General features: G+C 32.3%; 2 protein-coding genes and 1 pseudogene across 9 annotated transcripts; 2 read left to right on the forward strand and 1 right to left on the reverse strand.

Moving 5' to 3' along the window:
• Positions 1-105: 105 nt before the first annotated feature.
• LOC7484372 (SKP1-like protein 21) lies at positions 106-11,997 on the reverse strand. 6 transcript variants are annotated; one of them, XM_024582280.2, is made up of 10 exons: positions 11,845-11,996; positions 11,236-11,487; positions 10,656-10,877; positions 10,182-10,373; positions 9,993-10,103; positions 9,737-9,815; positions 9,400-9,503; positions 9,053-9,234; positions 8,707-8,840; positions 106-1,774 (listed from the first exon to the last, which is right to left on the reverse strand). In XM_024582280.2, the coding sequence occupies exons 2-10, from the start codon at positions 11,269-11,271 to the stop codon at positions 1,764-1,766; spliced, it is 1,071 nt and encodes a 356-aa protein (XP_024438048.1). In that variant the 5' UTR covers positions 11,272-11,487; positions 11,845-11,996; the 3' UTR covers positions 106-1,763. The 6 variants fall into 6 exon arrangements, with proteins under 6 accessions (XP_024438048.1, XP_024438047.1, XP_024438046.2 ...); XM_024582279.2 differs by lacking the exon at positions 106-1,774 and adding an exon at positions 1,807-2,179 and having other exon boundaries at positions 11,845-11,995; XM_024582278.2 differs by lacking the exon at positions 106-1,774 and adding an exon at positions 5,342-5,946 and having other exon boundaries at positions 11,236-11,453; positions 11,845-11,997.
• On the forward strand, positions 659-1,392 carry LOC7482075 (uncharacterized; annotated as a pseudogene).
• Positions 11,998-16,504: 4,507 nt separating the features above from the next.
• LOC7484371 (short-chain dehydrogenase TIC 32, chloroplastic) lies at positions 16,505-23,141 on the forward strand. 3 transcript variants are annotated; one of them, XM_052446181.1, is made up of 9 exons: positions 16,505-16,721; positions 16,903-17,134; positions 17,302-17,381; positions 17,478-17,631; positions 18,358-18,436; positions 18,687-18,789; positions 18,904-18,950; positions 19,072-19,240; positions 23,098-23,141. In XM_052446181.1, exons 1-8 carry the CDS (start codon positions 16,511-16,513, stop codon positions 19,228-19,230), a joined length of 1,065 nt encoding a protein of 354 aa, XP_052302141.1. In that variant the 5' UTR covers positions 16,505-16,510; the 3' UTR covers positions 19,231-19,240; positions 23,098-23,141. The 3 variants fall into 3 exon arrangements, with proteins under 3 accessions (XP_052302141.1, XP_052302142.1, XP_024438571.2); XM_024582803.2 differs by lacking the exon at positions 23,098-23,141 and having other exon boundaries at positions 16,506-16,721; positions 19,072-19,379; XM_052446182.1 differs by lacking the exons at positions 18,904-18,950; positions 19,072-19,240; positions 23,098-23,141 and adding an exon at positions 22,774-22,889.
• Positions 23,142-23,200: the final 59 nt, after the last annotated feature.

Genomic DNA, 23,200 nt, shown 5'->3' on the forward strand with positions numbered 1-23,200 from the left:
TGATGGAATAGGGCTTTTCTAAATCCAATTGAGCAAATTGAAAACCTACATGTTCAATAAATTCTTCTCAAAAAAATCTGTACATAGATGAAGACATTACTTGAATGAAATTAAATATTAAAAATTTCATTCCTTTTTATCAAAAAAGATAGTTCGGTTCCCCTGAGCTTAGCTAAAGTTCACCGAATTTCTTAAAAGAATTTTCGTTGACATGGCGGGATTTAAGATCACCCATAGCTGAGCTTCAGCTATTACATTTGTTAATCGCATTGCCTGTAGCACCACCACTACAGAAAAGGAAACACTGGCAATTAAGCACCGAAACCTAGCTTTTTGCATCGGTAAGAACCAAGAGCTGAAACAGTGACAAGGCGCAAATCTAAAGCCTTAAAATTTGCAAACACTTCGACCAAGAAGATGAAAACCATGCTCACGATTTCCACACTAACACGAGCCAAGTAGTTCTCCACCTTAAACTCCTCACAAACTGCCACTTGTACACTCTCCTTGCCTCACACCTTTCTTCTTGATCATATCTCCCATCTCTCTCTCTCCTCTTAAATTTCACTACTGGAGTTCGTATCTCCATTTCCTTTCCTCTTTTCGCTGTACATAACTTAGTTCACTCAAAAATTAGCCAAAGAAAAACTAGAGCAAAATGTCAGGTGGTGTTGGCCCTTCATGTAGTGACATAAGCCTTCCAAATGAAAGAGAACAAGAACAGAAACTCCAAGAAGACCTGTCTTCGTTGAAAAACCCTAAAAGCACTACCTCTTCAAAGAAAGCTGGTTTTGTGGCATGGTAAGCCCTCAAGACTTTGCTTTTGTTGCCTTTTCCATTATTTAAATGCATTTTTTTCTCCAAAGTTGCATTCCCCACCACTATCAACCCTCCAAGAGAGTCTCTAGTTTTTTACCCAAAAACCAAGATTCTCGGCCTATACGTGTTTGTTGGTGCTATTGTTGGACTCTTTCTCCCCCTAGCTTACATCTTTGAAGGCATTTTCGAGGGAGATAAAGAAGGAATCAAAGCTGCAGCACCAGCAGCTCAGGTTTTCATGGAAGGAGTGGCATTTTCAGATAGGTTTTCGATCCCAATACGTGTTTTTGTGCCTGTGTTTTGTAATTCAAGGAGGATTTTCACACTTGTGGATTGGTTGAGGAATGAGATCACAAAGGTGGAGCAGGATTACGGAGAATCTACTAGGAGGCTCCACATTGGTAGAGCTCTTGCTGTGGCTAACCTGGCCTTTTGGTGCTTGTTTGCATCCCTGGAGCCTTCAAGAAGTACTACACTGGATTGAAGGTCAAGGATTAAATTGCCTTCTTTTTGTTTCGTAGTTCAATATATCAAATGGAGTAAAAAAAGAAAATTAAAATCTTATTTTCTGCTGCTTCATGTGCTGTATGTCAGTGTGACATCATGGGTAAAAAATTCACTTGCATATCAAGTTGAAATGATTCATATGAAGGAGTGCTAAATTATATATTGTCATTTACCGGAAAGGATTTTCTTCTATTAAAATTATTTCAAAAACATTTATTTTATATCTTTATTTCTTTAACTAGACATAAAACATTGTATACTCTGAGACATTTGACACCCCAGATAATTCTACTTTGAATAATACAAGTCTTTGATAATCAATAAGTTTTTCGAATATATCCCACAAGGGCAAGGGATTTCATGTAACTCCAACATGTGTCAGCAGATGAGAGCATTAGCTCCCCATTTTCATGTCTTCTTCAGAAATCGAAAGCATCTTAAATGATATCTATGAAGACAACACAGAACGAGCACATAAGATATCATGAAGATGCTGATGATGATCTCTTTATTGCAGAGGTGACAGAGCACAACAAGGAAAAAACATCAAAACATTCTATGCGTAGAGGAGAATGCAGCTTCTGTTCACTATTTAAAATCGAATCCCCAAATACCCTTGAACAAAAATTTCGTATGCTTTTACGAAGGTCTTACTATATAATTACAAACCACATACTGAAAAATCAATACTCTACCAGTTTTCTCCTATTAAAGTTCCACTTCCACTCGTGACACCAAGCAACATCTAGGAACATGCGGAGTCCCCAAAGGATTTGCAAGATAAGCAACTATATATCCCCAAATCTTTATCTATAGGTTAGAGATCTTCATGAAGAAGCCGATAGGAAGCATTCTGAAAAATGAGGAGAAAAATTTGAATGACATTCAAAGGGAAGACAAAAACTGTGGAAGCAATATTTTTCAAAAGGTACAGGAGCTTGCCGATGAAAACAGCTGAAAGTCACAAGCAAAGCCAATAACGCGCAAGAATATAGACAACTGAGCGTATTGTGCTCAAGTTGTCTACTCTGAGTTCTTTTTACTTCTATTTTCTAAGCTTTTCGAACGTACGAAGATGCCCAGAAAGAATGTTGCATTTTTGGTGGGTCAAACAAACAATATACTCACATGCAATACACACCAGATAATGGCCTCAATTCTTCTGGCATCTGACAGCAGCAGACACAGTGCAGTATGATAGTATCTTCTCCGAAAACATGTTAAAAGTTATGTTTTTTTGTTTTTTTCAAGAATTTTAATATTTGATCCAATAAATTAACTCCGTATTAATATTTCATAAATTAATAGCATATCAATAGTAGTTAAATGGAACTCCGGTTATATAAAGACAGGTTTTTTATTTCTAAGCTCACACTGAAATAGAGACTTTTACTTGTAGAAATACACCATTAAACTTGAGAGTGTGTTAGAGTTTAGAAGTACCAAAAACATTTTTCAAAAAATAAAAAACTCTGCAAGTGTTTTTCATCAATGACAAGAGGTATATTTTTTTCTGTTGATTTTTCTGCATTAGATTTAAATACAAATTGTTTTAGAAACATGTTCAGATCTACTAAATCTAACTGTTGATATCAAAACCACAACAATAATACATTTGCCTTTTATGCATGTTGATGTATTTGTCCAGGAGTTTTTGTGCTCAAAGAAATTAATTAATCTACTTAATTATATTTGTCATGAAATTTTTTAGTGGTAAATTGATTTTTTTATTCCATGGTATTTTATATGCCTTAAAATTTTTAAGAACAACCTTGGTTCCAAATTAAATTAATAATTAACTTGACTTTATTTATGGCTTGGAAGGTTAGTTTATGGTGGAATAAGTTTCAATAAATGCCATGAATATGATGCCTTGCCATCAACATGCCTAATAGCAAAGGAAACAATTGCCATCAACATGCACAATTGCCATCAACATGCCTGGTAGGGTAGGAATAAATTGAAAACCATTTGTGTTAAAAATAAACATTTTAGGGTTTTTTATTTTATGGATTGTTTTGATGTTTCATATGATTATAAATCGTCAGAAGGTTTATAATCATTTAACGTTCGGGCTGTGTAATTTTAATTCGCGTGGTTATCATTTTTATTTTTTATGTGGTTTATTTTCATGGTTTTATTTTTGTTTTATTTACTGTTGCTTTTATGAATAAATAAAAAAAAAGAGGTAGCATATTATTTTATTTTATATAAAATTATGCCTTAACTTAATGTCTAGTGATCTATATAATTTTAAATAATTAGAAATTGGCCACAACATCTTTAATTAAATAAAATTATACATCATGCTATATTAGGATCACATAAAGAATTACAGACATTAATCATAATTAATTATACTAAATATAATAAATATTATCCCACAAGAATTTTTTATTATATTTATATAATTAATTAGATTAAAATATCTAATTATTTTTATAATATACCCACAAGAATTATAAATTAATTACATAATTTGATAGTTTTATTGAAAGGTTTATAATAGAATATCAAATTATTCTCATAATATATACCCACAAAATTATAAATTACATACATAATTTGATAATATATTTGAAGATATATTTGAATATGCTTGAATTAAAATTTTGGCCCACATGCAATTTTTATGTCATTAGATTCAATTTTTGCATGAATTACATTGGTAAATTATGGAATTTTATTTATTCCTCGATTTTGACATAAACACATACTTTAAATTTGTTTTTGCAATTTTACAACCTGTTAATTTCTCTTATATTTGTTGTGATATTCTCGATCTAAAAGGTGATAACTATAAAGTATGGAAGGAAAATATTATCCTTCGTTTAGGGTGGATGGACATGGATTATGCAAATTAGAAAAAATGAACCTACAATTACTAATACCAACACTTCAAAGGATATTGTACTTTATAAACTATGAGAGTGATCTAATCGTTTCAATATGAAGTTCATAAAAACTAGAATATCCACCGGTATACGTGGTTCGGTTGATGCTTGAGAAAGTTTGTGATTTGCTAAAAGAAATTGATGATCAATTCGTCACTTTAGATAAGTCACTAGCAAGCACCATAATTATGAAGTTCTCATCCATGAGACTCACCAGTGTGAGAGGTGTGCGCGAGCACATCATGTAGATGAGGGACATTATGGCTCAATTAAATAATCTTGAGGTTGAGATGTTAGAATCCTTTTTTGTGCATTATATCTTGAATACTCTCCCACAACAATACAGACCTTTCAAGATCTTGTACAACACATATAAAGCCAAATGATCAATCAATGAACTCATGACCATGTGTGTTCAAGAGGAAAGGAGGTTGGTAATGGAACTAGGAGAAAGTGCAATGCTAGCAACACAGGGGGGAAGACAAAACTTAAGCCAATAAAAAAAGGAAAGGTAAAATGCCCCTCCAAGTTGACATTAAGGAGAAATCTGCATGTTTCTTTTGTAAAAAAAAAGACATGAAGAAGGAAAGCATTAAATTTCAGAAATGGCTTGAAAAGAAAGGTATTTCAATCTCATTTGTTTGTTATGAATCTAATATGGTTGATGTTAATTATAACACAGTTTATATTTCAAATACCTTGCAAGGTATGAGAAACCTAAGGAAACCAATGGGAAATAAGCAAAACATTTATTCAGGAAACAAGATGTGTTCACATGTGAAAGCTATAGGAACATGCTATTTAATTCTAGGTAATGGTTTTGATTTAGATTTGGAAATGACTTTTTATGTTCCAAGTTTTTCTAGAAACTTAATTTTAGTTTCAAGAATTGTACTTTTTGGATATTTCATTAAGTTTTCAGAAACTTTCAGTTTATTTTATAAATCTGATTGTGTTGGAAATGATATTTTATATGATGGTTTTATTGCATTACTTTACAAAATAATGTCACTTATAGTTCAATACATGTTCACACTCACATTAAAAGATGCGTTATTAACGAGGATTCTTCTAGTCATGGCACCAGAGATTAGAACATATCTTCATAGAGAGAATTAAGAGATTATTAAATGATGGGATACTTTTACTGGCTTTGAAATTTGTGTGGATTGCATTAAGGGAAAGCAAACCAACAAGTCAAAGAAAGGTGCCAATAGGAGTTCATACATGTTAGAAATCATTCATACTGATATATGTAGTCCAGACATAGACTCACATGGTCAGAAATACTTCATCTCTTCTATAGATGATTATTCATGATACATGTAACTTTACTTGCTTCATAACAAGAACGAAGTATTAGATGTCTTTAAGATTTTTAAGACTAAAGTAGAAAAACAATGTGAGAAACAAATTAAGATTGTGAGGTCAAATAGAGGTAGAGAATATTATAGTAGATACACAGAAGATAGGCAAGTACTTGGAGTAGAGAAACAATGTGAGAAACAAATTAAGATTGTGAGGTCAAATAGAGGTGGAGAATATTATAGCAGATACCCACAGAGGATGGGCAAGTACTTGGTCCGTTCTCAAAGTTCCTTCAAGAAAATAGAATGGTTGCCCAATACACCATGCCCGGTTCACCATACCAGAATGGTGTAGCAGAAAAAAAAACTCAAAACATTTTTGGACATGGCACGGAGTATGTTTAGCAACTCCAATCTACCTATTAAATACAACAGTGTACATATTAAATCGAGTTCAAACCAAGGTTGTTCCAAAAATTCCATTTGAATTATTGAAAGGTTGGAAACCGAGTTTGTGACATGTGTGCGTTTGGGGATGCCTGTCTGAAGTAAGAATTTATAATCCATAAGAAAAAAAGCTGGGTCCAAGGACCATTAGTGGATATTTCATTGGATATGCTAAAAGCTCTAAAGGGTACAGATTTTATTGTTCATCTACAACACTAGAATTGTAGAATCAAGAAATGCAAAGTTTCTTGAAAATGACTTAGATCAGTAGGAGCGATCAAATCAAAAACATAATTTCTGAAAAGGATCATTCAGAATCACAACCTTCGACATCAAATGATAAATTGGTTATTGTTCATAACATCCCCAAAGTATAAACTGGTGTTGAACGATCAATCGTTGAAGTTCCACAAGTTATTGACAACATTCCAATAGATCAGGTAATTCAAGCATTACCAAGAATTTCTGAACAACCAGTTGAACCAAATATTTCTCAAGAAGATGATGACACAACATTGAAAATATCTACTAGAACGAAGAGATCAACAATTTCTAATGATTATGTTGTGTATCTACAAGAATATGACTATAACATTGCAGCCGAAAATGATCCTGAATCATTTTCACAGGCTATAAGTTGAAAGAATTAAAGTTCTAGTACAATGACATGAAGAAAGAGATGAATTCTATGAAAAGTAAGAGTTTGAGATCTTGTTAAGTTGCCTAATAATGCAAGAGCTATTGGATGTAAATGGATCTTTAAGACAAAGATATACTCATTGGGCAACATTGAAAGATACAAGACAAGACTCGTTGCTAAGGGATTCACTCAAAAGAAAGGAATCAATTACACATAGACTTTCTCCCTTATACCTGAGAAAGATTCTCTACGTATTATTTTGGCATCAATAGCACATTTTGACTTATAAAAGCAACAAATAAATGTGAAAACTACATTTCTCAACAGAGATCTAGATGGGAGGTTTACGTAAAACAACTTGAGGAATTCTCTTCTAGTGATGGTGAGCATTTGGTCTACGAACTCAAGAAATCCATATAAGGTTTAAAACAAGTGTCCCGACAATGATACTTTAAATTCCATGATGTAATTTCTTCATTTGAATTTGTAGAAAACATCATAGGTCAATGGGAGTAAGATTTATTTTCTTGTTTTATACATGGATAATATTCTACTTGTGGCCAATGATAAGGGTTTGTTGCATGAGGTGAAACAATCTCTCTAAAACTTTTTACATAAAGGATATGGGTGAGGCATCTTATGTCATTTGTATTAAGATCTATAAAGACAGATTTAAAAGCGTTTTTGGTTCTCAAGAAACCTTTATCAATAAAGTTTTTGAGAAATTTTGGATGAATGATTGTTCATCAAATGTAACTCTCATTGTGAAGGGTGATAGGTTCAATTTGAACCAATGCCCGAAAAAATGATCTTGAAAGGAAAGAAATGAAGAACATTTCATATGCTCCTGTTGTAAAAAGCAGGTCTGTACAAGGTTTGACATTGCATTTGTTGTGGGAATGTTGATCACAAATCCTTTGACTACGGGCATGCTACCGTTTAAATTCAATGATCATGTAATGAAAATGGAACTTGGTTCCATAATGTTATTTTAGTTTTATTTTTTAAGGAAATTCTATTTATTGTGATTTTTTCCTCATATTTATGCGCACAATAGTTTATTTGAGAATTTGAGAAAATTCATATGTATAGGACCAAGAATAAACATAGGGATTATTTGTTGAGTAAGGTTGTCACATATAGAATAATACTTAGAAAATTATATGCATTGTAATACATGGAATGTAATACTCGTTATTAAAAGACTTATCTCCATGATTCATGCATTTGTTTTCTAAAAAAGATAAAGGATGGGGTTAAGTTAAGACATTGAGTTAAATATATGGACCAAGTGGGAGATTGTTAAAGTTATGTTTTTCCCTATTAATGTGAGATTCAGTTTTTCAATAACTTTAATATTTACTCCAATTAATTAACTCTCATATTAATATTTTCTAAATTAGTGGCATCAGAGTTATATTAATACGACTTTAATAGGACTCTTGTTATATAAATACAAACTTTTGGTCTCTTAGCTCACACATTAAAATACAAACTTTTATTTACAGAAATACACCTTTAAATTTGAGTGTGTTAGAGCTTAAAAGTACCAAAATTTTTATAAAAAAAATTGAGTGTTTTTCATCAATGACAGGAGATATATTTTGATCTATTTATTTCCCCGCATTAGAACTAAATGCAAATTATTTTAGAAATATATTTAGATCTATCGAGTCTAACAAAACACTCATGCTGCTTAAGATTTTTAAAATATAGGTCAAGTATCCTTACATGATCTCTGGTCCAAACCTGTTATCCATGTAAAATACGTCATTCGCTATATTGCAAAGTCTATCAATGGACACAATACACATCATGGCACACGAGGCGACGACCATGCCCTATGGAAGTCCTCATTTAGAGCAAAATATTCATGTAAAATATTGCTTTATATGGGGAATCAGAAACATTTTCCCCGTGCTGCTGATTTCAGGGTTGTTTAGCCACAAAATAACTTATTAATTCTTAACAAACGTGAGCATCCCTGACAACTTAACAGGACCTACCTACCAAGATGCCGGATAACCAAAGCAAATACTCATAAGAAACCCAAAAAAAAAAGAGGGGAGAAAGAAGGAATGTAGGAAAGAACCTGAATATCTACGTGATGTTCCATTGCCGTTCATAGATAATGGTACAGGCCTTTTTTTTTGGTCCAAAGACAATATTTCCTGCATCCTTTCTGGCCAATCAGAATTTAATCTGCGAGCAAAGTCCTCAACTTCCCTGTATTATGGAAAATTAAAAGAGAATGTAAATCTCAATCAGCAAGCACTGACAGTTCTCTCTCTCTCAAAAACATATGGTTTAACAAACTTTTGCAGTCTAAAATATACTGCTGTTTCAACGGCGTCAAAATTCCACATGAAATGCTGCTCAAAACAAGATACAAATTGAACTCGTTGAGTGAATGAAGACAATCAAGCATAGCAATTAACCTGTCAAGTTCCTCCTTCATTGCAGGATCTAAATCATCATCAATATCAGCGTCATCAAAATCAAGCTTAGGTGAAAAGGTGACAGCAGAACAACCTTGAAAATTTGAAGTTTTACTGGGAGAGGCAGCCAAAATATCGTTAACCTCATCATTAAGGGAAACAGAAGGGAGCGTGTCCGACTCCTGAGACATCAACCATCAACAAAAAAGTAGCAATGAGAAAAAAGCACCCTTCACTGTGCCAATAAGCTATTCATGATGTGCAAAACTAGATATGACACGATTACTGCAAAGCATTCCCATAAAGCAAGGAAATGCACTGGAGGAGATTGAGAAAGAGATTGAAACCTTCTTTTGGTTTTCATTTGGATTGTTTGAAGAGGAGTCCTTTGCTTGTTCTTTTCTTCTCCGGTTTTTCTTTTTATTCTTACTATTTCTACCCCCCTTTGAATCTGCAAATGTTAGCACATCTGGTAAGTTTCCAAAGACACAGAAAACTTTAAAAGATGGCTATTTAAGTACTGATCCTCTCAAATGTTCCTGTAAGCCATATACTGATTGTTGAATATCAATACAAAGTCTGAAGCAACTGGAGAAGCCTGTTGTTAACAAGTGCTATCAATTTGGTCAGAAGATGATGCTAACCATCTTCAACAGGAAGATGAAGAAACATTTGCACACATACCTCCATCTTCACCATTTATAAATGATAGGAGATCCTCAACTGAGCGGTTATCCGAACGCTCATCCTCAACATCAACATTCTGGAACATATGAAAAATCCATTTGCTATTATAACAAGATGCGCAGGTATAAGGAGTTCGATACTATAATGACTACAGAATTAAAATCAGACAATACAAGCAAAGGTCAACCAAATTAAATAAAAAGTTTCCCTAAGAAAAGCTGCCAACACAAAGTCAAACAAAAAAGTTAACAACCTTCAATTTCTCTCTCTCTCTTAACTCTCTCCGCTTTCTTGCATATAAACGATTTAGAAGCCGGATTCGCGGATCATCAGTTATGTTTCCAAGTGGCTCCAATTTTTCTTCCTGGAGAAAACCAAATCTACATGAAAAAACACTCACACATGCTAAAGAATGTAAGCATACTTATTGTTGGCAACACACCTCTGTGAGATCATCAGGCAAATGAAATGTTTCACGAATCTCCTCAGGAGTTTTCCCTTCAATAATTCGAGCAAGCGCACGACTGGTAAGATCAACCAAAGGTTTCAACTGGAGGCTGTCAGCAGCTGATGTCAACTCACATAATCTTTTTGTATCCATCCGAATGAACTTTTCATCAAAAGTTTTTCGCTCCTAAACAAAAGAATGAGGAAGCAAAAATAACATTAGTACTCGAGTTGATCATCCACAAGCTATGCTGTTCATTCCCCAACCCCAACTCCCAGCAGAAACACACACACACACACACACACACACACCAAAAAAAATCCAATATGAGATGATGGCGTTTCTCCAATCCCAAAAATTTCAGTGTCCTCTATTAGAGTTCTAGGAAACTATAGCATCTAAGAAAGCAAAAGAATTACAGGAGCTGAAAAACAAGAGAAGAAAATGAAAGACAAAAGAAAGTAACACCTTGTTAGAGTGACCTGGTACTTGATGAAACCGGCAGTAATCAAGAATTAAGCCCAAAATGGCAGGATTCAGCCGTTGTGGAAGTGATATGGCATGGTTCTTGGATGATCCCATGCCAGCTTGAATAATTTCTCGGCATATCATGGGGCAAAACATAGCAACCTCTTCTTCTACTTGTTGGACTGAACCATCAGCAGTTTGGAGCCAAATGTAAGACTTCATCTTCATACAGAAAACCACAACAAAATCAAAGAAAGAAGGCAACTTAAGGCTAAAAATGAACAAATAATAGGAGAGAAAAAAGGTGTGCATCGGAGCTTGATGCAAGCACTGGATATCCAGAAATTCAAGTTCCAGGAGTTCCACTTCCACCCAATTATAAATTTTCTACAATCATATTTCTGTAACCAAAAAGTTCTGCAATATTTATCCTGCTGCGAAACCATTCATCCCACAAACAAATTGCCAACAAAGAAGCCAAATCAAGACTTAGAAATCTGGTCTACATCTAGACAAATCAAATTAAAAGGAACCACAAATGAAGCTACTTAAGGGGGAAAAGATTAAAACAAAGACAAACCTCAGGTTTCACAACAGCCAATCCAGCTTCTGGCATGTGGTAAAAACTCGAAAAAACAAAAGGAAGGGAGTTGCAGCAGCAGTGGCCTTAAAAAGAAGAAAGAAGGGAAGGCAATAAAAAAAGCAGGCTCCTCGTCAAAACAACAACAGCTTGTAGAGATGCACATAAACTCTGCACCAAAGCTTCCCAAAAGAACACTTTGTTGAGTCCCAACAACACTGTGGATATCACCATTCTTATCAGCAAAACTTGCTTGAATCATGAAAAATAAAAACAAGAAGAAAAGGCAGCACCCATTAGATATCTTATCTTAATAAAACAGACTGACACTATATGTCCAACCTCCATTTTTCTCACCAAAATAAGAAAGAAGCTGCTGCTGCTAATAATAACAATTCAATTTCATAAATTATTATTAAATGCATAAAGAAAAGTTGGTTTCTTTTTTCATCTATTATTTTTTTGTTTTGCAGGTGCAATGCCTTGAAAAAATGGATTAAAAAGAAAAGAAATTGAAACTAAACAAGATTAAAAAAAAAAACCATTAATTAATTAACAATAAAAACGATAGTAAGATTGAGTGTGAGAGGGGGAGAGGGAGCTGCTTACCTTGAGAAATGGAATGTAGCTAAATATAATTTGATTTAATTTAATTTGTATGGTGTTTGTTGGTCTCTCTGGTTTGGGTCTGTGCGTTGTTGTTGTCTTCGGTATATTGTGTGCTGCTGTGCTGGGCTGTTTGAGTTGTGCACGTGACTTCCATCGAGAGTAGAAGAATAAGTCTGTCTGCTCCCCGCTGAGTGAGTGCTGCCTGCCTGCCTGCCTCCTCCTCGCACGTGTTTCTTTTTTGTTGCTGGTTTAAATTAGGGCGTCTTTGGAAACGCAAACTGTGTTCACACAATCTTAAAAAAAAATTATATATTTTTAAATTTTTGTATGTTTTATATTGAAAATAGTTTTTAAAAAATAAAAATATATTATTTTGATATAATTTAAAAGAACTGTAACCACTATCATATTCTAAAATACCTTCTAAATTTTATATTTTTTAAAAGAAATAATAGGATCACAGAAAATTAAATCAAACGAGTAAATACAGAAGCATAGTATAATTTGAGTAAAATCCTGACGGAGAATAATTAAGCATTGGACGATCGTGATGAATAACACAACTCTTAGATGACTCAAAATTGTCTTGCAGTTTATACCACAAAACAATAGATTACAGTCTTGTCTTCTCTCTGCTGGCCATTGCCATTGCGATTTCACACAGGTAAGTTTGAATAGAGAGAGAGGAGAAGAGGGAGGTGAGGTGGCCCTTTGCTTTGGGGAATGTTTTTTTACCTATCACTTTTTTACATTAAAAAAAAAAGGTTCAACATGTGATGAAGCGCGAGCAATATATTTATAAAAAAAAAAGGGTTTTTAAAGAATAAAAACACTGAGTTTCTGTTTTTTTTTATAGTTTTTTTTTAAAATTATTTGACTAGTTAAACAACTTCTGTTTTTTCTATTGGATCTCATACTTATTTACTTTTCATTTATGTAGACCTGTTTTTTTTTTGTTATTTTGTATACAAAATTCATTTCATAGTAGTTTTAATTATACATATATTTTTTAAAAAACACACTAAAAATGTTTATCTTTAACCTACTTTTAACGAATTGATTTAAACTTAGATGGTTCTTCATATAAATTACTGAATTAAACTTTTTTTAAATACTTAAAAATAAATACATAACATAATCTTGTTTGTTTCAATAGGGTGATCCAGGACCTGGTTGACATGACCCCTAACTCAGGTCGGATTTCAAAACAAATCAATTAGGAATTGACCCGATTTAATATGGTCGACATAACAGGTCAACTTGTGACTTAGTTGACCAATCAAAACCCATTTCATTTTAAAAATAAACAATCTTTAAAATAATGTTATTTTAATTTAAAAAAATAATATTTGACCAGAGTCAACTAGTTCAATCCATGGACCAGGTTTTGGTCCGGACCTGTTATAAAAACTTTGGTACATGAGTCATAATGTACCAATACATATTTAAAAAATGTTTCTCAATGTATAGTTAAATCTCTATAAATCAATACTTTTGGGACCATGAAAATTTATTAATGTATACATTAATTAATAAAAAAAATAAGTTATCAAGGTATTCTTTGTTTTTTTCTTAAAACATTGAACTTGATACAAGTATTGTGTATCATGATTATATGAATATTAACTATTTGACATGCGATTCAACATGAGCCATATAAATTTTTTAATAATAAAAAAGGAATATACAAGTTTTTTCAACATGTCCTTTTACAAAAAAAAAAATCATAATCATAAATCAAAAAGTCTATGCATGCATTTAATTAAATAAATTGACAACTATTTGTGCTAATAAAAAAAAAGCAACTACCAAATAATTAGTGTAAGAATTAGAGAGGATGGATAATAATTTAAATACAAATTATAAATTATTTTAAAAAATACATATTAAAAAAAGTATCAATTAAAAAACAAAATTAAAAAAAAAAAATTCAAGCACGGTTGGGATGCCTATTTTGAAAAGGAAAGGACAACATGTTGTCCACTCCATCAACAAAGCAAAAACATAAATAAATAAATAAATAAATAAATAAAGGGCTCACGCAAGGGCCTATAACTGTAGATTATCGTTCACCCCATTAACAAAGAAAAAAAAATAAGAGTTGATGCACACGAGCATGAAGTATAGAGTGATAAATATTCAAAGTGTCAAAAATAAAAAAAAAATTCCTAAAAAGAGTTTGAAGGAAAAAAAATTACAAAAGAATATAGATAAGAATAAAAACAATTGTGATAAGAAAAAAAAACAATAACTATAACAAAAAATAATCACGAAAAAATAGTAATATTTTTTTTTCAAAAAAAGTTTTAAAAGATCGAAGATAACAAAAAAAAAAGGTGATAAATAGGTTAAGTATAAAGTGATAAATATGTTAAATAGAAAGAGAAAAAAAGAGGGGACCAAAACAATAATTATAACAAAAAAAAATTCACGAAAAATAATAATAATAGTTTTTTTTTCTAATTTTTTTTTTAAAATAAAAATTACAAAGAAATAAAGATAAAAAAGATAAAAGGATGATATATAAATTAAGTGTAAAGTGATAAATATGCCAAATATAAAGAGAAAAAGAGCGGTGACCAAAACAAAGAAAAATCACAAAATAAATAATAAAATAAAACAAGTCGATCTTTAGAAGATATATATTATCTTGTAAATTTAATGAATGATTAATTTAACATGTTGGTTACAAGTTGGACCGGTCAAAAATATAATTGAATAAAAGTCACAGAGTATTAATTAATTTATGGAGATTATATTGCAAATGGACGAGCGGACAATAATTAAAGAGAGATGAGGATGTAAACAGAGAAAATAATTGATTAGATGGGTAACCTCTCACAAGCAAATAACATTGATTATTAAAATTTACAACTCTCAACCAAAAAATGGTGCAATAATTCCTTAATTCCTGTTCCAACCGTTAAATTTCTTTTCATCCAACCAGATAAAAGCGATATTTACCACACTTCTCTATAGATAATTCTTTTGTAAATCGATGGTTTTCCCCCCTTTTTTACATGGAAATTAATGAGAAAATAAGAAAGAAAAAATCAGACAGGACTGGATTGATTTGAAATGCACAGACAGGGCCGGGAGGGTTCAACCCCCTTTTTATCCCTTCATTTTTTCTTCTCATTTTTACCTATTTAAATTGGCTTAAGACATCTTGCAATACGAAGGGAAATTGATGCTAAGTTTTGCGAATTAAAACAATTCTTGGTTAATTTAAAATAATTAAGTTTTAAAACATCAAATTTAAAAATAAAAACAAATACTGAGACTGGTATAAACAGGTTGGCGCGTGCAACATGCATGTCAATGTGTGGGATGCTTTTGCTATATTTGAATGGCGTGCAAGGCATCATACGACGACTAAAAAATTCCTTTCACTGTGTTGTTGGAATTTTTGCGATGTCTTCTTTGTTAGGGCGGTGCATGGTGGGAGGGTGAGATTTTTTTTCTCATTCTTTTCTCTCCTCTCCCCTTAAATTTCATATTAGACATTCAAACTTTTAAAAATATTTGAATATCTACTTCTTTTGACTTTTAAATTTTGATATTGGCTCTTTTATAAAATTTTAGTTTGTTTATAATTTCATCTTTGAATTCAAAATTTTAATATGTTGCTTTTTCTAATTTAATCCTCATTAATTTTTTTAATTATTTTTTTGTTTCTCTATTAAATTGATTTTTCTTTTTAATTCCGCCTCTCAATAAAAAATTTCTAGTTGTTCTCTAATTTATTTTTTATCTCAATTTTGATCCTTATTTTTCAATTGCTATTTTTTGGATCCTTTTGTATAATTGATTTTTTTTTCAATTTCATCATTCAACATTTGGTTTGTTGAAAATTATAATTTGTGATTTGTTTTTCTCCTATATGCATTCTATTGGATTATCCCACCTTTATTACCCGAGTTAAGAATTTATCATGCTAACTCGGGTTGATTTGTTTTTGTTTTTTTATTTAATTTTGTCCTTTCATATTAAGTTAGCTGAAATTTTAGCTACATTAATTTTTGTTTTTTGCAAAATAGTTTTTTTTCAAGTTATCTTAATTATTATTTTTATTTGGTACATTTGGTATAATTTTTTTTATCATTTAATTAAAACAAAACCCCAATTTACTCGACTCAATTGAATTTATGATCTAAATCATTAATTTTTTTTTTAACTCACTTGAATATCTTTATGGTTTTTTTTACGCAAGAAAAAACAACTCGGCCCGCGGTATCTAGCATGTACATGGATCTATTGAGACTAAAACACACCTTTGTGTGGAAATAACTACTTGAAATGGTTGCACCAAAAGAGGTCACCTTTTGAAAATTCCTTGACATCAATTAACCTAAAGCAAAGAAAAATAATTAATCAGATACATGAGTTAATCTTTGTTAGCCAACATGCAGACAAAAGACAGAGAATTAACATGAATGAAAGTGCAAAAAATTAAAAAAATGAATTGAAAGAGAAATTATCGACAGAGACAGACAGACAGACAGTTATAACTTTACGACTTCCAACCCAAAAAAACGGTGTAATGAATTCTTAATTAGCTTGACAAATGTATCGAACTGCCACAATTAAGTAGAAACGACAGCTCAAGGGACGTTGACACTTCCCGCGGTGCCAAATAAAGGATGTCACGATGCTTGCCTGCAGCATGGCCATTGCCTTTCTTTGCTCCACTACAGTACGTACTATTCAAGAAAGGTTACTGGCTGCTGCTGCTGCTGCTGCTGTCCTGTCATTGCATGCTCTGCTCATCATGTGGTTTTTTAACAGGAATGGATCATCTGGGTTCTCTTCATCTTCAACAGCAGAGGAAGTCACTCGTGGGGTTGATGCCTCTGGCCTCACTGCCATTGTCACAGGTCATACATGCATATATGTCTTTTCTATTTGAATTATGATTTCTGTAAGATAACGTCATTGCATAGCTACATCAAGAAATGAAGATATGCATAACATACAAACTTAAATCCTACAAAAGACATTCAGCAATTCGTATTACCACTTTATGATTGTATCTTTTTTGTTTCATGTGGGTTTTAGGAGCATCTAGTGGTATTGGCACTGAGACTGCGCGAGTTCTTGCGTTGCGTGGTGTCCATGTTATTATGGGGGTCAGGAACATGGCTTCTGGAAGAGATGTCAAAGATGCAATGATTAAGGAAATACCCACTGCCAAAGTTGATGTCATGGAATTGGACCTCAGCGCGCTGGCATCCGTGAGGAAATTCGCATCTGATTTCAATTCCTCAGGCCGCCCCTTGAACCTCTTAATGTAAGGAAAATTAAGAACCTTGATGGTAGACAATATATATTTCGCATTTGTCTCATCCTATTCTGGACATTTTGGTTTCTGTTCATTCATGCATAGCTTTCTTGGTGTCTCCTGGGCCTGCTCAGTTTACTAAATTATAGAAATGATTTTATCTTCTCTATTGTAAGTAACAACGCAGGAATTATGGCGACACCATTCATGCTCTCCAAAGACAACATAGAGCTACAGTTTGCAACAAATCACCTGGGTACTCATTTTGTTTCAGGAAATAATAAACAATTCAATGATTTCTTGTCCAAACAAACGAGTAGACTAAGTTAATTCCTTTAAATGCTTTCTACAGGTCATTTTCTTTTGACAAATCTTTTGTTGGATACTATGAAGAAAACGGCACGTGAAAGTGAAATAGAAGGAAGAATTGTAAATGTTTCCTCGGAGTTTCACCGCTATCCATATCCTGAGGGAATTCGTTTTGATAATATCAATGATCAGTCAGGGTAACACTGTAATCATTCAGAGTTGCATCCATTTCTAATTTTGAAAGCATGCTAGTCACCAAGCAGAAGTACCAGTGTCCCTAATTTCATATGTCCCTGTTACGTCTTTCAATTTTTTGAAGATCAACATATATACTCTTATATGCTGTTTAAATGATGACATTAATAATCTTATGTCTTAAAGTGAAGTCTGAACCTTCAAGAACAAATTAAGTTAATGAAGTAAAAGATAATTCTCGTTTGCTACACATGATGAATATTTGCTTGTGATACTTCGAGTACTCTTCGACCTGTCTTTAAGTTCTGAACTATTGTGCATGCTTCGTCTGATTTTAGCTGAATGCCTGTCAAATTCCCATGATGTACATGTGATTGAAATTTTCTTGGCAAACACGAATACTTTCATGGTAGAGATCTTATCACATGTCATAACTTCTTAGGCCGTTGTTTGTGTCTGCTGATATGATTCAGAAGAGAAAATTGCTAAATATATGTAGTATGTGCTTTTGTTGTTGGAATAACCTCCGTAACGCATCTTGCTTCTTCCAGCGTCTTGATTATATTTTTTAAACCATGAAGCTCTTTCTGTATCCTCTACATGCATTAATTGGACTTGATGCATGCTAGCTATTCAGCATGTTTAATTTGTTGTCTGATATAATCATGCTATGCAATATTGATCTTGAATGGAGAAATTTGATCGTGTCTATGCTTGCTCTTGTAAAGGTATAAAAGGTTCCTGGCATATGGCCAATCGAAACTTGCAAATGTGCTGCATGCTAATGAGCTCACTAGACGATTCAAGGTATCTGGTCTTCTTTTTATAAAAATAAGTCTCATGAAGTGCTTGATAAAAAGAGAATGTCGATAGCATCTTTTACGAATAAGGATCAAACCAATCCCTTATAACAAAAATACCCCTCCAACAGCTTAATTAGAGATGGTATATAGCATTCAAGAATCTAGGATTCAAGTACAACGGCCTACACTATATCTGAACATGGATAGATATGATGCTAAGTGTGCAACATGTTCTTGATTGTTTTGATAACCAGGAAGATGGAGTAAACATAACTGCAAATTCATTGCATCCTGGAGTAATCGCCACCAATCTTTTCCGTCATAATATGAGCCTTGCCAACGACAATCCCATAAGAGGTTTCACATTTTACATTTAACTCCTCTAATCTTTCTGGTCTTACTTCAATGGACTCGGTCCCAAATTCAAGTGAAAAATAGCTTCTTAACTTCAGTTCTTTTGATTTAACGCAGTCTTTCTCAAGTCCCTCGCCGGGCTTGTGCTAAAAAATGTCCAGCAGGTGAGCTGCCTGTCTTCCAAAATACACCTTGTTTTTCTAGTTCCCTAAACTGAAACACCTTCATTGCACAAAAGCCTAGTGATCTTCGTTTCCATCTTCATATTTCTTGATTTGATTGCAGGGTGCTGCAACAACGTGCTATGTGGCATTAAATCCACAAGTAAAGGGTGTAAGCGGTGAGTATTTTTCGGGTTGTAATCTGGCCGCTGCATGCTCAGAGAGTAGAGATGCCGAGTTAGCAAAGAAACTCTGGGATTTCAGTATGGATTTGGTTCAATAAATATTGATGCCTACAAAAGTTTCTATATTTCCAAGATAATGTAATATATTTAAGAGGGATATGGTGTCATTCCATTTGCCATATGGTCTTATTGGTATCAGTGTTGTACTACTTTATTGTGATAACGAAGTGAAGTATATTTAATAGTATTATTATTGTAGTTGTTTTTTAAAGTAATTTTTATTTAGAAATATATTAAAATAATATTTTTTTATTTTTTAAAAATTATTTTTAAAATTAGCGCATCAAAATATCTAAAAACATAAAAAATTATTAATTTAAAATAAATAAAAAATAATTTTTTTAAAAAAATATTTTTAAAATAAAAAAATAAATAGATAGCAAAGAAAAAGAAAAAAAAAGGAAAGAAAAATCTAAGTGATTGCATTTCAAAAAGGGTACCAGTACTGCTAAAATGTTATCACGCATGTTATTATATTTTTTTAAAACATCAACGTCAAATTAATTATTATAATTTATATTCAGATAAAAAAAGTCAAAAGTAAAAAATGGAGCATGTTGACGAGATAAAAAAAATAAAGAAATGAGAAATTAAACTAACAAATCATTCTGTTTCAATGGAATTTTAACTGTTATATTTCTTACATTAAAAATAATAATTTTCATAAAATTAAATAATAAAAAAAACTAAAGAGCTCTCCGTCGCTTAAGATAAAATACTTTAAGTTTCTTTTTAATATTTACTAATATTTTAAATTCTTGATCTATTTTATTAATAAATAAAAACCTTACTTTTTTATGTTAAAGGGTTTTTTTTTTTTTATGCTAAGTGACCAGTTCCCAGCTAAAAACGGTGCAATAATAATGTATTGACCTGCCAAAATTATGTAGAAACGACAGCCTATATGGGACGTTGACAGTTTGCGGGGTGCCAAATAAAGGATGTCAGGATGGCTTGGCGGCAGCATGGCCATGGACTTTCTTTGCTGCACTGCAGCACTAGTCAAGAAAGGTTGCTGGCTGCTGCTGCTATCCTGTCATTGCATACTCTTACCACTAGACTCAATTTAGATCATCTCATCATGTGGTTTTTCAAAAGGAAAGGATCATCTGGGCTCTCTTCATCTTCTACGTACAGCTGAGAAAGTTGCTCATGGGATTGATGCCTCTGGCATGGGCTTGTTTATGAAAATTTCAAGTAGATTTATTAGGATGAAATTGCTGTAAAGGTTTGCAAGAATCATGACTTTATCTTACAGAAATCAGAGATCGTTTGTATGGTGAGACAATATCCAAAATTAACATGTTTTTAAGTTCATTTGATTTGCTACGCACAAAGTGATTAATAATTAAGGTGTATATGCTGCTAGAACTAGACAGCTAGCTGCATATAGATATACATAACAGGGATATTAGGATCGAGTTCTTCAAAACTCCATGGAATAAACACACTTGCATGCTTTTGGAAAGATTGCAAAACTGTTTATTGTGGAGAATGGAAATCTATCTGCATGCTTTATGATTAATGGGTATATCCTATAAATCCTTATTGTGGACTGTGCAAGCATTGCACAGGTTAATTTTGTGTTTCAAGACATTCAACAATTCGTATTGCCACTATGACTTGACAAGCATTTTTATTTCCTATTGGTTTTAGGAGCATCTAGTGGTATTGGCACTGAGACTACGCGAGTTCTTGCGTTGCGTGGTGTCCATGTTATTATGGGGTCGGGAATATGGCTGCTGGAAGAGATGTCAAAGACGCAATTGTTAAGGAAATATCCACTGCCAAAGTTGATCCCATGGAATTGGACCTCAGTTCACTGGCATCTGTGAGGAAATTTGCATCGGATTTCAGTTCCTCGGGCCGTCCCTTGAACCTCTTAATGTAAGGAAAAATAAAGAACCCTATTGGTAGATAATATTCCGCCTTTGTCTCATCCTACTCTCGTACTGGTTTCATGATTTAACATTTTGGTTTCTGTTCATCCATGCATAGCTTTCTTGGTGTCTCCTGGCCTGCTCAGTTTACTAAATTTAAAAAAAAATCATAAAAAATAAAACATAAAAAATAAAAAACAAAATCACATTCAAAACATTTATAGCAATCCACATTATTTTATGAGGAAAAAACACACCAACTCAATATTAAAAAAATAAAATTGACAAAGATAATTTTCAAAAAATCACAAGAAAAAAAAAATCATGTGGGGAGACACTATAGCAATCCACAATGTTTTAAAAAAAAATTAACAAGCTAAATTCTAACCAACTCAATATTAAAAAAATAAAATCGATAAAAATAATTTTTAAAAAAATCATAACAAAAAGAAAACACAAAAAAGAGGAAAAAAACCATGTGGAGAAAATACTATAACAATCTACAATGTTTTGTGTGGAAAGCTATAGTGGTTTCCCCCACATGATTTAACATTACTTGTATTACTTATAATTATAATTCTCAATCAACTCAATATTAAAAAAATAAAATATACAAAGACTATTTTAGAAAAAAAAAAATCATGTGGGGAAAACACTGTAGCAATTCACAGTAATTTATGAAGAAAGCTGCAGTGCTTTCCCCACATATTGTAATTGTAATTCTCAATCAGCTCAATATTAAAAAATAAAATCGACAAAGATAATTTTGAAAAAAATCATAAAAAATAAACAAAAAAAAACCATGTGGAGAAACATTGTAGCAATTCATAATTTTTTAAAGAAAAAAATTACAAAGTTAAATTCTTAACCAGCTCAATATTAAAAAAATAAAATCAACAAATATAATTTTAAAAAAATTCATAAAAAAAAAAAAAAACATGCGGGGAAATACTATAGCAATTCACAGTGTTTTGTGAGAAAAACTGCTGTTGTAATTCTCAACCAGCTCAATATTAAAGAAATAAAATTAACAAACAATTTAAAAAACAATCATAAAAAAAACTATGTGAATAAACAATGTAGCAATTTATAGTATTATAAAAAAAATTACAAAGTTAAATTATTAACCAATATTAAAATAATAAAATTGATAAAAATAATTTTAGAAAAAATAAAAAAAGAAAAAAGAAACTACTGGAAGAATCCACTCTAACATATAAGAAAAGTTATAGTATTTTCCCCGTTATAGGTATATCTAAGATATGCTAAATCTTATATCTTAAAGTGAAGTAAAGATAATTCTCGCTCGCTACACACGTAGAATAATTCGCATCTGATACTTGGACCTGTTTTTAAGTTTTAAACTATTGTGCATGCTTCATATGATTTTGGCCGAATGCCTGTCAGATTCCCATGATCTGTGATTGGAATTTTCTTGGGAAACGTGAATACTTTCTCAGTAAAGAGCTTATCATATGTCAGAACTTTTTAGGCGGTTGTTTGTGTCTATTGATGTGATTCGGAAGACAAAATTGTTACATGCAGCATATGTTTATAAGAGCCTTGCCAACGACAATCCCATAAGAAGTCTGACATTTTAACTCCTCTAATCTTTTTGGTCTTACTCTTACTTCAATGGACTCAGTCCCAAATTCAAGTGAAAAATAGCTTCTTAACTTCAGTTCTTTTGATTTAATGCAGTCTTTCTCAAGTCCCTCGCCGGGCTTGTGCTAAAAAATGTCCAGCAGGTGAGCTGCCTGTCTTCGAAAATACTCCTTGTTTTTCTAATTTCCCTAAACTGAAACACCTTCTAGTGATCTTCGTTTCCATTTTCATATTTCTTGAATTTGATTGCAGTGCAACAACGTGCTATGTGGCATTAAATCCACAAGTAATTAAAGGGTGTAAGTGGTGAATATTTTTCGGGTTGTAATCCGGCCGCTGCATCCTCTGAGAGTAGAGATGCCGAGTTAGCAAAGAAACTCTGGGATTTCAGTATGGATTTGGTTCAATAAATATTGACGCCTACAAGTTTCTATATTTCCAAGATAATGTAATATATTTCAGAGGGATTCTTGGTTCTTTATAAAAGATGATGGTGTATTCTATTTGCCATTTTGTCTTTGGT

Source organism: Populus trichocarpa, chromosome 12 (genome assembly GCF_000002775.5).
Source record: "Populus trichocarpa isolate Nisqually-1 chromosome 12, P.trichocarpa_v4.1, whole genome shotgun sequence".
In the NCBI taxonomy this organism is placed as follows: domain Eukaryota; kingdom Viridiplantae; phylum Streptophyta; class Magnoliopsida; order Malpighiales; family Salicaceae; genus Populus; species Populus trichocarpa.